The sequence below is a fragment of the Stegodyphus dumicola genome, chromosome 1, assembly GCF_044657685.1.
Source record: "Stegodyphus dumicola isolate Sdum_Otavi_A_Nest chromosome 1, ASM4465768v1".
Lineage (NCBI taxonomy): Eukaryota > Metazoa > Arthropoda > Arachnida > Araneae > Eresidae > Stegodyphus > Stegodyphus dumicola.
The window spans coordinates 278472552-278488445 of NC_140768.1; the positions used below are offsets into that span (position 1 = coordinate 278472552).

General features: G+C 31.4%; 1 protein-coding gene across 2 annotated transcripts in view; it reads right to left on the bottom strand.

Annotated features, from left to right (window-relative positions):
* The window catches only part of LOC118192660 (uncharacterized), a 229533-nt gene that overhangs the window by 36701 nt on the left and 176938 nt on the right, over positions 1 to 15894 (bottom strand). For both annotated transcript variants that reach the window (XM_035363663.2, XM_035363664.2), the window contains 2 exons: positions 14245 to 14334; positions 5362 to 5579 (listed from right to left, as the gene is read on the bottom strand). In XM_035363663.2, coding sequence (XP_035219554.1) covers positions 5362 to 5579; positions 14245 to 14334 — 308 coding nt within the window. The remainder of the gene's footprint in view (positions 1 to 5361; positions 5580 to 14244; positions 14335 to 15894) is intronic.

The following is a 15894-nucleotide window of genomic DNA, read 5'->3' on the forward strand; positions in this document are numbered from 1 at the left end:
TTTGGCTGGTCCATGTAGGTGACTTCATCTATCTTACCGTTCAAGAAAGCTGTCTTGACATCTAAAGTAAAAGTTTGCAAACCTTCATTATTGATAATTACCAGGATTAAATGTAAAGAGCACATACTAATCACTGGAGAAAACGTTTCTGTATAATCTATGCCTTCCTTTTGCATAAAGCCACGAGCAACAAGCTTTGTAAGTTCCATCTCGTTTTTTACGTAGTACCCATTTGCAGGAAATAGCTCTTTTATCAGGGGGTAAACTTTGTAGATCCCAGACGTTGTTATCTTCCATAGATTTCAATTCCTCATCCATAGCTCTTTTCCATGGTTCTTGTTCTACTTATGGTAGATTTACAATATCTTCAAATGTCAGAGTGTCTTGTGCAAACATTACTTGGTAAATCTCAGGATCAGGATACCTAACTGGCTGTTTCTTTTCTCTTGAAGATTTTCTTTGTTCCTCCTTCTTATTTGCAGCATTTAATTCGCCATTATCAGTGTCTGAAATTGATTTGTCTTCATTTTTAATGTCATCATTGTCATTTTCACTCAAATCAGAACTATCGGAAATATATTTTTGATTTTCTACTTTCTTCTTTTCTTCATTAAATTTAACATTTCTGGAAACAATGATGCGTCTTGTTTCTGGAATCATTAAACGATATCCCATCGTGGAATAACTTACAAATATCATTCTGACAGATTTTTCATCTAGTTTCTTTCTTTGCGATGGTGGCACTAGAGTATAAGCATCACAGCCAAATACAGGAATGTTTGTTAAATCAGGATCTTCACCATACTTCAAAAAATAAGGAACACGATTTTCAATTGAACTATTTGGGAGTCGATTATTTACGTAAGCAGCCGTACGTACTGCTTGTGTACTCACTTGTGTGTGTGTACTCACCCCAAAGGAATTTTGGTAATTTTGCCTCAAGTATCATTGCTCTAGCCTTTTCCAGTACAGTTCTATTTGCTCGTTCAGCAACACCATTTAGAAAAGGTGTATAGGGAGGTGCAGGATCTATTTTTACACCTGCTCTTTTAGCAACTTCATGCAATTCTCCACTGACATATTCTTTCGCATTGTCACAGCGCAGTTTTGTAACAGTTGGATTCAATTTAAAGAATAGGTTGAGTTCATCAGCAATGTCACTTTTTCTTTTGAGCAGTATGATTTCCATAAATCTCAAATAGTCATCAATTATAGTCATGAAATACCTTTCCTCATGGAGTGTTTGAGGTTCTATTGGACCACATATATCAGTGTGTATAGTTATAAGCGGTTTGGATTCTTTTATGCGAGGACCCTTTCCTATAGGCAAAGCACTTTGTTTGGCACGAACACATACTTCACAAAAGGATTCTTTTACAGGAAGATTCATTAGTTTTAATTTTTGATCACAGCAGTGTCCTAACCTTCTGTGCCATAAATCATCATTCTTTACTGCTAAAGCTGTAAATAAGTTTGGTGAAAAATCACTAAAATATTGTCCGCATTTGTCCAAGTATCCAAATCTAAAACGCTTGTTTTTGTTTTCAATATAAACTATTTCATTTTTAAAAATTACACTCAAACCTGCTGCTTCAATATTTTTGACAGAAATTAATTGTCTGTTTAATTTCGGAAACATCATCTTTTAACATTATTTCAACACCATTCTTAGTTTTACCGCAAATATCACCAATTGCTTCCACTTCTAAAACCGCCGACTTAGACGCGCACTTAACAGTTCCAGTCTTAGGCTTAATTGAGGTAAACCATTCCTTGTGAGAAGACATATGAAAAGTTGCACCAGAATCAATAATGAATTGATCATGCACAAGATTTCCAGCCATAAAAGATATTGCAGAGGATGCATACTTATTACTATTTGAATTTGCCTGCTTTTTAGAATTATCAAAACATTCACTTTTAAAATGACCAGTTTTCCCACAGTTATGACAGATGCAGTTCTTTTTCCTACAAAATTTAACAGAATGTCCTTTTCTTTTACAATAACTACAAAACAAGTCTTTACGAGCACTAATAAAAACCGAGTTATCTATATTTGGTTTAGAATACTTATTTTCATTTTTATAATCAAACATAAGTGATTCACAATCACAATTCTTCAGAGCCAGAGACGCGTCACAATTCTTCAGAGCCAGAGACGCGTAGACTACTCACCAGGTTCATTATGCTGTCGATATGTTGTCTCATTGACACATCCTTGGATTTCCTTATGGTAGCTAGACGTTTACGCGTTAAAATTTGACTCACTGCACCTTTAGCGCTATACGTAGCTTGTAGTTTCTTCCATATTTTACATGCCGTGTCTTCACGTTGAAGAGAAGCAATAACATTAGAAGTATTAAGGCATAAGCCTTTTTTGATTTCAAAACATCTGCAACTCTGTCCGCAACTGCTTCTGTTTCCAAAAACGTATCCAATTCCCTTGCTGTAAATACTGCTCGAACTCTTCGACACCAAACAGTAAAGTTATTAACACCGTCAAATGGCGCTACACCAAAAGCTTCCCTTTCACCTCCGGAAAAAGCCATCATTCACAATACACCAAATCAAAATCACGCGAACGATAAATTATTACACTGAAGGTTCAGTTAGGGAACTATCAGCGAATTCTAACTTTTAAAGGAACGACGCTCTGCTGTTAAACATAGAAAATGCCGTGGTTCGCAAAGCAAATGTTTATTACTGAGATATGCAGAGATACACGCAGAGTTACATGCAAGCAGAAATAAGTAAGTACAAGCACTAGCACAGATAAATAAGTACAGGCAGAATAATACTAAGCAGCAATAAGTGGTAACAGAGGTCATATAATATAACTTTACAACAGATCATGGTTTAACAAATCATAAACAAGACACAATAAATAACCAATCAAAAGTAACATAAAGAATGAGATTAAGTTTCAGAATAACTCGGACCTGGCTGAAAGCTAATGAATGTATTGGACTTGACACAAAGCTATACTTCCTTTTAACCAGTAAGAATGTGATTACAAATATCTCAACACACAGATCTCAAGTTATTAAAAACAGATGAAAGTGATAATGCAATACACTAAATATAGAAAAGACACAATATCATCTTAAAATCTTGATAGAAGTCAAGCTCAAATAAGGTGCAAATTGACAGAATAGGGAAAACAATATTTCATGCATTTTCATACTTTATTAAAAATAATAAGGCTTTCATATCTTTTATGTAAAGTTTTTGAAGGTTTTCACCTCTATGTAAATTCTTTTTTTGTATCATTTTTGCATTTCAATTTAGTTTGATTATGGGTTTGTTCTTATTGTAGCGTGCAGAAGCACATCAGGGTAGCTCTTGTCATTATCAGATTTTTAGAAATAGTAATTTGTATTTATGGACAATTAATTAGGAGCAGTTTGGATCACATAATGAATGGCAGGAAGAATAAAACGTGTGTTCAGCACACATTAATCATCTGGGTTTTATATTTTAAATACTAACCACTTGAAAAGCTCTGTTTGAAGCATTAAATAGAAGGTGATTAATAGTTTTTATTTGTTTCTTCCATAAATATTTTTTTTAAAACTTTAATACGCTTTTTAGGGGAAAAAAAAAACTTTCCAGTTTTTACATTTTATTACCAATTAAAATAAACCAATATTAATACCCTAAATAATTTTTCCTAGGATAAAGGGTAATCTTTTTGATAAATATATAAAAAAAATTCTTACATATATATAGATAAAATCTAAATAAAATTAAATTACCTTAAAAATTCTGTCTTATTTTCTGTGTTCATATGTAAATATATATGAAACACAGAAAATAAGACAAATTTTTGAGATGATAATAATTCGGGTGTATAAGAAACATATCACCATTTTTATATGATTGCCTGATTCTGTTCCATTCATACAATTATTCAAGTTTTAATCTAGCATATGTTTCTTCTGCAAAGTATCAAAGAAAAGTAGAATAAAGCAATATTATTAGTAATCAGACAATTGAGACTTTGAAAAGGATCGATAAAGGGCAATGAGTTCAAATATTTGTATTCAATTTGGTTGCTGAAAGAATAATGGTGGTGACTGGAAAATAAAATCGTGTGCAGAACCAAATGAAGTGCTCCCAACGTGTGCAGAACAGCAGCAAAATATTTCTGTTATCCTACCACTATTCAATTCTGCTTATTAAATAATTAGCGTTCTACTGCAAGTCTTCTCTTCAGCAAAAATGACTAAATGATTTTTGTATAAAACTTTTTTCGATAATATTTTTTCCTAATTTGTAACAACTCAGACAGAAACATGTTGATAATTTTGTTTCCAAAATATTTAAAATATTAAATTGCTATGTATCCTACAGCATAATCAGATATAATAAATTAGGAATAAATTACTAAATAAACATGAGTGGATATTTAAATATTTAAAAAAAGCATATTTTTTAGCAGTAATATTTTAGGTTTCATGCGAAAGTAATCCTTTACGTGTTAAATATTGAAATCGAGGACTACTCTGATTTTATTTTGTAAGGTTTTATTTAACAATAACACATTTTTGCTTATGTTAAGATCTATTCTATACTCTTTCCACTTCATCTTCTTTCACCAAAATATGCAAATCAGAGATGTTTAAAATGGAATAAAAATTTTAAGTTACAGAAGTCAGGACTGGCATCAGTTGTCAGTTTAAAGCAAACTCTTCTGTGTTGAAGCTGGCATGAGTGATAATCTATGATCTGGCGATTTTGTATTTGGCAACTGTTTAGCAGTTAATTTACCGCAGTATGTAACAAGCCAGGTTCTAGAATTTAAGTGTATAATTGTAACTGAGAATAATTTGAATTTTTATAATGCCAGTTATTCCTGCAGGAAGAGGAAGTTGTTTTACGTTGATTGATTTTAGTCTGTATTTGATATTGATTTTAAAAGTAAATTCTATTTTCCATTACTGTTGTATTCCATTTGGCCTTCTGAGTTTTTAACAGAAGCTGGGATGAAAATCTGTGTTGCAGGCTTAAGGATAAGACTAGTTATTTCAAGCAAATCAGAGTTTAACAATAAAAAATATAAAGAAATCAGATCTGCAGAATTCCACTTGTATGGGATGAACGAGAACTCTGAACCTGAAAGTACAAATTAACAAATAGAAAAAGGAATAAGCCTAAATATGAATGTCTTTAAGTTGCAGGCCAGACTCTGATGATATCTTTCACATCATGGAAGTAAGGGACCCATGCTATTACTTTCTCTTCACAAGCATATTCACCTTAATTTAAATTTTCTTGAATGTAGCATCTGCCATTTTTTCTTACTAAATGTTTTAACTGTTATAACTGATAGATATTTATAAAAACTTGAATCTTCTTTACCTGCCGGAGGTCCTCATTTGGTGAATGTAACTGTGCTACTAAGGCTTGCATGAAGGGCTTCATGGAGCATAGTAGAGCTTTATTTGTTCCATCGCCGAAAGTCAGATTAGTAAGAGCCATTCCAGCATAGCGGCGAACGGTGACACAAAACTGGTCACTGGTATTTCCATGCACTTCATGGTCAGCTTGAATCAGTTCTGCGATGGCTTGCAAACCTCCTGTGATTAAAATATTCATAAAGCATATTTATCAAAAATAGTAGACATGCAATAAAATCTTACATATGTGATATTTTAATTTTGATTCACAATTTCCTGATAAAATAAAGTATGTAATGACAGTTTTTTTTAAGAAGTCAAAATTCCCCAAAATTAAAAATGTATATAGTTTCTCTATAACCAATGTAAACATAGTAGGCACAACATTAAATTATAAACTAATAAGAATGGTTTATATTATTGCAGGCTAAATTTTAAAATGGTGCAAGGAGAATTTCTGCCTATATCTTGGCTTCTAACTGAGCCATTTCCATATTTTAAACATTGATCAATTCAGAATTACAAGATATACAATTAAATGCAATGACTGATGCAAGTTTGGTAAGATCTCAATCAGTTTTCATGATTGATGGATTTTCATACTCAAATATGTCTTATGGTATCTATGTCTGAAGTGTTATTTTCTTTTAAAATTTCATATAATTTGAATGCAGAAGTTTGATATTCCAGTTGAGGACAAATAAAATGACTCTTTTTTTTTTTTTTTTAGTTACAAATTACTCTTTTAGTTACTCCTCTTTACACCACAATCCACCCCCCTCATTCATTTAGTTTTTCTGTTGAGAATTCCATTTCTTATACATTCGATTATTCAGAATTTTAATGTATCTGGAAATGAGCTTTCTGGATAGTTCGAATATATTGTATTTAAAATATAAAATTTAATCTAGTGTTATCTAGTGTTAAATCTAGTGTATTTGAAATATAAAATTTAATCTAGTGTTATGTTTTAACAGGGTTAGTAATAGTTAGTAATTTTTTATCTCTCACCAATAAGTTGGTCACCATAATTGGTCACATAAATCATCAATTACCATTTTATGCCCTATTACTGAAAATCTGGAATTCATTTTAACCATATTTTCATTTTGGTTAATGAAAAACTAATTTGTTTGAGATTATACAGTTTTATTTGATGCTTTTATTTTTGCTAGATTATTTTTATTCATATTTTAATGCAATATTTTCACTATTGAGAAATAACTACTACCAAATAGAAAGAAAGTTTTTAACTTCTATTACTGCTTTCAAGAGAACAGATGCTATCGAATTTTCCATTAGAATTGTATGATTTCACAAAATTGTCACTTAACACAGACATTTTTTATATAAATATACAATTAATAAAACTTGATCATATTTTAATAAAATAATTTTCATCTCTAAGGTATGTAATATAATATCCAACTTGCATTGAAAATTTTAGTTGCATATTTAAATAAAGTTTTAGATGTTTTTGTGAGAGGGATTTGTTAAAAATTCTAATAATTTGAATGACAGATTACTCAAAATTTTAGCACTATTTCTTTGATTTTTTAGCTTGCTGTAGTTTAACTGAAGATTAATTTTCTTACAGATACCAGATGCAAAGCTACCAGGAAATCATTCTTATGTTATTTCAAAAGACACCAAAATATTTAGGGCTCAATTAAATATGACGTTTACATTAATTACTCAGGTGCTTTAACATGGACATATAAATGTTATTTTATATCCAGTAATTATTACTCTATTACTCTTATCTTGTACATTTCTTATGGTCTACGCCTAGTTTAACAATGCTACTCAATATATTAAATTACTTTAAATTAAATACTTTTTTAAAAAAAATTACGTAATCTCTCCAGTCATTTAAACAGACTTAAAAGAAGAAAGATATTAAAATTAATAGACACAAGACTTGCCAAAAAGGAAGCACATAAACATAAAAATACATTCAAAATGCTTTAACATGTTGTATAATTAAATTAAATACACATTTAAGCAGCTCAACTATAAATATTTTGTACGTCGACTACCAAACAACACATTATTGAATGTGTAACTGAACAACTGTAACAAAGAATTAAAAACTCCATGTTCCTATTAAAACATACATTAATCCTATCACAGCATACCTAGTAAATAGGTTACAAATTACGACATACATAGTAAATGGGTTACAAATGGCCATATAAAATTACATTGCATGCAATATTTAAGCAGCAATGTGTTTTATTTTTTTCATATATCCTTCACCAATATTGAGATTTTTATCTTGTTCAGTGTATGAGTGTTTTAATATTTGTTGCATCCAAGTGTTTACATATCTTTCTGTAACCATATACAGTTGATTTGCTTAATGTTAATACCATCCATGATAAATGTTAAAAAAGAGTATAATGATTATTTTTATCGATAGATAGTTAAAAAAATAAAAATAAATGTACTGTCAAAATGAGTTTTCAAGGTAATAAACCAATGAAAAAAATCCCTTGGAACTAAGCTGGGACATGGGATTCCATAACAGGGTTTGGGTTTCCTACACAAATCCTGACCTTATCATGATAAAACTATATACAGTAAGACCCCGCTTAACGCGGGGATATGTTCCATCAAAATAGAGAGTAACAGCGCTAAACGAAGCTATCTTAACATGTAAATAATGGGGTTAGGGGAAGATGGATAGAAAATTGGTTAGGTATTAAATTTAATAATGTTTTTTTAATAAAAATAAAACCAAACATTTATTTCTTACAAAAATAAAAACAATATAAACGAATATACTTATAAAAACAAATAAAATTCTCAGTCAGATCATTCAGTCTATTCTGTGTTTCCAATTTTCTGCCTTTTTGTCAAGAAGGCATCTAATGTAGTTTGCATTTTCCTTTTGCATTCTGTTAGAAGTTGTTGATAAGTGGATAAAGCATCTATAACACCCTGTCTTGCTTTTGAACTCCTGTCAAAATTTTGATCATTTTGAAGAAATAGGTCCATAATTTCAGTTATAGTGGTCAAACTCCTTTTTACAAATGCCATTGAAAGTTCTTTTTTCTCTTCTTCGAAATTACTACGATCAATATTTTTGTTTTCTTCTTGCTCAGTTAATTCCTTGAGCTCATCATTAGAAAGACTAGCTGCTGTTTCTTGAACTATTTCTTCGACGTCTTCCACATTTGCCTCATCTAAACCAGTTTGTTTCACTAATTCCACTATTTCATCCATATCGACAGAGTTTCCAATGTCTTCACTCTTACTTAAATCTGGCCAAATATTCTTCAATACTTCTTTCAAAGATCTTTCTGTTGTCTTATTCCAAGAAAGGTTTATGTTTTCTACAGCATTCATGATATTGTAGTTTTTCCAAAATTCTCTTATTGATTGCTTACTTCTCTTCTCCGTCTGTTTTTTCAAACATCTGCTTAAATGTTCACCGCAAGTAATAAACCTTAAAATTGGATATAACGCCTTGGTCCATTGAATGGATTAAGGCAGTTGTGTTAGGTGGCAAGAAAACCACTTTGACTGAAATGCATGTTGTTATGTCTGATAAATTTGTTGGGTGGCTTGGAGCATTATCAATTAATAGTAGTGTTCTTTGTTCAAGTTTTTTAATTTAGCAATAACGTTTAGCAGACGGGCAGAAATGTTCAGTGAACCAAAATTTTCATAGTTATCCATGATTTTTTATTAGACTCCCAAATTACAGGTAAAGTTGATTTAGATACGCCTTTCATTGATCTTGGGTTTTTGGAGTGGTAAACTAGTAGTGGTTTTTATTTGAAATCTCCGTTTGCGTTACCACCCAGTAGAAGTGTTAAGCGATCTTTTGCAGCTTCAAATCCTGATGCTTGTTTCTTTTCATAGGATACAAATGTTCGTTTTGGCATTCTTTTCCAAAACAGGCCTGTTTCATCAATATTAAACACCAATTCTGGAGGATAGTTTCCTTGTTCAATTATTGATTTTAATGTCGCTGGGAATTCAGCCGTCGTGTTCGTATCACCACTTGCTGCTTCTCCTGTAATCTTTATGTTGTGAAGATTATTTCGATGTTTAAATCTATTAAACCATCCTCGACTAGCAACGAAAGTTTCACTTATGCCACTTGCCTCAGCCTGAATATAATTAAAAATTCTTCTAGCTTTTTCCGTTATGATAGATTGGTTTAATGGCATATTGCGTTCAATTTTGTCATCAATCCATATAGACAGTCGTTTTTCCATTTACTCTATAATGTTATTTCTAAAACGGGTAATTCTAGTTGCAGAGCTTGATGTAGTTGCAGTTGCCGATGACAGTATTTTTTCTTTATTCTTAAGAATTGCCCTTATTGCTGAAGTTGCCAAATTCAATGCAGCACTAATTTGAGATTGATGTTCACCAGAATCTAATCTTCTGATTACTTGCATTTTAGTTTCCAGTGAAATGCTTTTTCTGGTTGCTTTCTTTTCTTGTTTTTTATTATCACCCATGATAAAAACTAAAGATCATAATATTTGCCACTGTAGTAATCATTATAGTATTATATAAATTTATACTTACAATAATGTCAACAAATGCTTCAAATGATAAAAATGCTTCCATACAGCACTGCACCAAACAAGAAACACAATTACACTGTTTCAGATATGTTATTTGGAAACCTAGCGCTGCGAGCAATTTCGGGAAATCCCCGGGTTGAAATAAAAGAGCGCTAAACCGAAACAGTGCTAAACGAAACAGCGTTAAGCGGGGTCTTACTGTACTAGGGTTTAGCAGAACTGGTTGTTTTTGAAAAATTGAAAATCCAAAGTTGCAGTATTATAGCAATTTCCACACTGCATAACCACAACCCCAACGATTGGTTGTGTTGTTCACTGAATCAACATGAAATATGATTGTATTACTATCTGATGAAGCTTTAGATGCTACTTGTGGTTACTTCTGATTATCCCACAGCAGTTTGTAACTTATTCACTAATGTTCCTCATAATAAGATGAACCTTTTCTAAAAAAGGGGGCAATAAAGATTCCAGATGATTTTAGCCTCCTACGAAGATTAAACTTCAAAAGGTAATGCTCAAAACAGTAAACCCTTGCCAAATGTGGGGTTTACATCATTAACATACAGCACATATAGCAAAATCCTTTTCTACAAAATTAACTTTTTATGGAAAAACTGGTTTAGGTATAGTTACAATTAAGAAAGTATGCTAATTTAAACAAATATAAATACTATCATAACTGAAAGGGGAAAGTGAGACAAATGTTATTTGAAAGGATTTCTATTGCTACTGAATAAGAAGCACATGATAAAATTACTTTTCAAAAACAGCTGGTGATTTTTGCTCAGGACAATGCCTGATGCAACTCAAGTGTTTTGTGGTAAGGATTGCACACCATTTTTTAAATAAATGCCATAAAGTATCCTCTTATTTCTTCATTACAGTCACTCTCCATTAAAAAATCAAGACAGTTCCTGTTCCCTTTTTAACTTAACTTCCTGCACTTTAAAAGTTCCTTATCTTCTTCACTACTGCTGCTTTTGCATTCTGTTGGTGTTGTAAAATCATACATTCTCATTTGTCATTTCATGATCATTATTCTCGACTAATTCTTTGATTTCTCCTTTTTCTATATCTTAAAACACTTATCTGCCTATTGCTTTTTGCAATGTGGCCAATTTCCTTAGCTTCATTTTCTATCGATGGATATCCTATAAAACTGTCAACAACTTTTTGCTGGAGCTGATGCCAACAAGGATTCATAGTTTATGAATACACTTGTTCTCAAGTGAGTTTAATCATTTCTATGCAATGTCTTATCTTACATTATGTCTAAAATGGCATTAGTGTAGCGTGCTTTCCTTTGTCTATTGTTTATTTGCAGCAATATAAACATGTCTGATGTAACAGACTTTGAATGTTTTTATGATTCCTTTATCCATTGATTGGATTAAGGAAGTGGTGTTCTGCAGAAGATACAACCTCTACATTTGGATGCAATGTTGTGAAGGCTTCAGCTCCATATCCTGGAATATTAGTGAGCATTAGGAGAACTTTAAAGTTCACATTTTGTTATTATAAGCAGTGTTTGACTTCTTTAATAAACAAATTCTCAAAGCAGTCATTAAAGATACCTATAACAATGTGGCTGATGCTCTGCAGCATACCACATAGAGCTGTAATGTACTAGAGAGAGAAATGGCAAACCTGAGTGGGAACAGGAATGGGAACCTGTTCCCACTCAGGGACATATGGAACAGTTCCCAGATTGTATTTCCCACGGATCTTCCTTATCACTATAGTTCTATGGAGAATTTGTGAGAAGCAAGTGTTTTGCAAATACACACATTATTTCGGACTTCAAAAATGGTACTTTCGTGCTCCGCATATGGATGTAATTCCAGATATGTGAAAGGTGGAGGAGTAACATTTCACAGGTGAGCTTTTTCTACTGTTTTAAAACCTATTTTTTATAAAATGTAGAGGTTTTTTTTTAATTCAACCTACTTACTGTTTTCTAATAAAAATAGATTTTCTAATTTTATATAATAAATGCATACTTGAAATAACATTTAAACAAAAGTATCTTAATATATATGTGTGTTTTTAATAACTGTGTTCTGAAAAAAATGTTAAAATTTTAGTAATATGATATATAATTTTAGTTAGTATTCTGCTTTGGCGACATTTTTGATACGCCACCAGACTTTGCTTTAAATGCGTTTGTTTATATATTCTTTGTATGTATTTGCTTATGCTGTAGTAATGTATGTACAGTCAAAAGTCGTTAATTCGGACACCCATAATCCGGACCTCAAAGCTACAAACTTTCTGCGCATGCGTCGCATTCACGCATGCGCACAGGCGTTTACGAGAGCGCGTAAGACCTTTACGGCTGCTAATATGTTTGTGCGCATGCGCACAGGCGTTTACGAGAGCATGTAAGACCTTTACGGCTGCTAATATGTTTGTGCGCATGCGCATTTAATGTGTAACGGAGATATAAGCTGAGCTAAAATTATCTAATTCAGTTAATGTTGCAGATTGCGTTGTTCCTTAATCTTCGAATTGGATCCGGCTTATTATTTTTTGTAGACTGTTAGAGCAATTTCATAAAAGTAAGCTTGAACTTTCGATTATGTCAAATAGAATTTCCAATATATATTTACTAATATGTAATTTGTATCTACAAAGCGAAAGTATGTTTTGAAATCCGAAATCTGTTTATCAATTTCACGCCAGGATTGGAAGTTGATCTGTCAGCACTATCCTTATCTTCAGGGCAGATGTTTTTATTTTATTTGGCTTATAATTCCTTACTATGTGTAGTATTTTATCTCGATGTACTCTGTCTTTGATATGATTTAAATCAAGTTCCTCGTGATTATAATTCGCTTCCGATAGTGAAGAAAGTGACCCAGAGGTTATTGAAAACGAAAACATTTCGATTGACAAGTAAGTCGGTATTCTCGGCACAGCAATTACGGGACTTGAACAGCGGAACTTTGTAATCGAACAAGAAATTATGTCTGTTTATAGAATTAAAGAGAAAGTATTATCACAGAAAACGAAGCAACTTAAACAACTTACATTGAAAGAAATGTTTAATAAAGTAAACAAATAAATATTAAGGTTTTTTTTTTGTAAATTTTGATACCCTTTAGATCATAATTGTTCTTTATTTCATAAATTACGGTTTCATATTTTTAATTTTATAATTTCTGCATGCCATGTTACCAGATTTAAACTGATGATCTATAATCCGGAAAAATCGATAATCCGGAATAGCCGAAGTCCCTACGAGTCCGGATTAACGACTTTTGACTGTATTTAACAGTTGGTAATGTCGATGTAATACACTGTGTAAGAACTGCATAAAATTAAGATTTTTTTTTTGACATGAATGACCTTATTTTATCCCCTTTTCTTGCATCCAAATATAACAAATATGTTTACTTTCAATCACATATTTTCTTTCTTATATCATGTTTCCGGCATTTATTTTAATATTAAGAATTTTTTAATTATTAATAAAATAGTCATTATATAGCAGTTAAATTTCAAAACTTTAATAGTTTTCTTTTTAAAATTAATGAACATTATTTAAATTTTACCTTCTAAAAAACATTCATCAAGAATCATTCTGCATTTGAATCTATCACTGAAATTTTTGTATTTTTAATTTCAGATTATTATTAATTTAGTTTATTCTCTCCAGTTTTTTTTTTTTTTTTTAATTTTATTTTTAATTTTGTAGACGCCGATGGACATTATATTACAAAATGTTATTCTACAGCATGAAAATTATCTTGCTAAATTTTAAAATAAAGTGTCCAATTTTAGGAAAATTATTAATTTTGGCTAATTTTTTATTTATTGATCTAACCTCTTCTGCAAATTCAACAGCAGCTTCTGCGAAATGACATCTTTCTAAGTTCGCATTTCGAACTGAGAGAAAAGAAGGGAAAAAATCGCCAGCCGTGGCGATATTACGCCAAAGTCTGGGTTCAGTTCCATTTCATGCCCAAACTCCTGCAGCTCATTCCTGTGCCGCTTTTTCACCCGGTTTTGAATGATGATGCTCGGCCTAGTATATAACAGGTCTATGGCGTACCATATACTATCGAAATTTTTGTGTTGGACAAATTAAATAGATACAATTAAGATAATGTGTATACACAAAATCACGTTCCATAAACCCACATTTGGAAGGGTTTACTGTACTGATGTTTATTAATGTTTTCAGAAACAATGATCACCTTCAAAAGTCATCATAAGAGATTTCATCGAATTTTACAATACCTTTACGAATTTTAAATGAACTATTTTAGGCACAAGAAATAAGAAATGTATACCTAGTTGGCACATAGCATGTCTGTGTTCTTCGTCAAATGACAGTTTCATAAGAGCTGCTATTGCAGGTCCAGGATGAAGATCCAAATTTTCTAGGAAATCAATAAAATAAAATTAATAATAGTACATAGAATAAATTTTAACTGCTTGACTATTTTTTTTCCTTTTGTTACAGGTTTTTTTTACAAAAAATACTAACAAAAGGGAGGGATTTTGATTTGAAGATATTAAAGGGTATTTCTGGGTTAAAAAATTAATGGAAAAGTGGTTTTGTGTATGCGAAACTTACAGTATTTGAATTTAACTGTCAGATGCCATTAGCAAAAGCAATTTATGAAGTGAAATCATCCAGAATAGATTAATTTGTGCTTTAGAGCAAAGAGACTAAAAAGGTTTTTGCTATTTGATACCATGTCATATTTTCAGCAAAGAAGCTTGGTTTTTTTTTTTTTTTTTTTTTTTTTTAAGTCAGATATAGATTCCTGTCATGCCATAATGACCCATTTGCCAAACATCTTCCCTTTTCCCCAGTGTTCTCTCTTATCAAACATCTCTAAAATAGTCAACATTTTGAACAAGTTACTAAAAATGGTGAAATGGCCTGTCTACAACAGATGTAAAAGAGGGTATCTCCCAGTGCTTCTAAGCACTACAGTACAGACAAAGCAAGTGCATGTATGTGCATTCTAACAAATGTTCATTCAAAAGTTATAAAAAATTAAGTAATTCAAATCTGTGCATCAGATATCTTAATGTAAAAATATACTTGAGCTATGCATTTGGTAAAACTGCAAAGAAGTTTAGCAAACCTGAAAACTGTTATCAATACTAAGTTACAAAAGGTTTTTATTCTTAAAATGTTATGCATTGCGTTTTTGCTAAAGGTGCAATACTAAAAGAATTTTTCAATACATAAGTTTTATTTATAATTAGTGCTGGCTATTTGGATAATATAATGCAGTGGTTCTCAATCTGTGGTCTCTAGAGATACACTATAGAATAATTTTCATATGCTACTGTAATCAACAAATGCAAATGACAGTTAAAGATTTTAGTTATAGATGGGACAAACTTAATAGACATCAAATAACTAAACTGCTATGATAAATGACATCAAATATTTGACTTAATAAAAGCACAGAAAAATCAAGCAAGTTATATCACAATAATCATCTAAGAAAGAGTCTATTTGCTGTCATCCAAGAAGGAAGATTGTAAGCAATCATCATTGGATATATGGAAACATGAAACAAAAGAAAAAGGGCTTGAATAGGAAATGGAGTGTACAAAAGGATTAAATTGGCAAGAACCGATTCTGAGTTTTATGTTAACAGTGTTGTGTGCTTCTACTAAGCAAAAACAGTGCTGTGCGCTTCTACTAAGCAAACAGAAATCTTTTCTTTGCTGGTAAGACAGCTCACTTTCAATTTTACAGTGTTACACTTAGGTATGCCTGAGCAATTTGCATTTTAAATCTAAGAAATCGATGTGATTTACTCTGCCAATTTTCAGTAATTGTATCATTTCAATTTTTGAGCTAAATAAATTTACATAAACCCTTCATAATAACAATTAATTTTACATTTTTATACATATTTTTTATTGCAGGTGATGGATAATTTCATCATAAAGAAATCTGGTTTTGATATCAG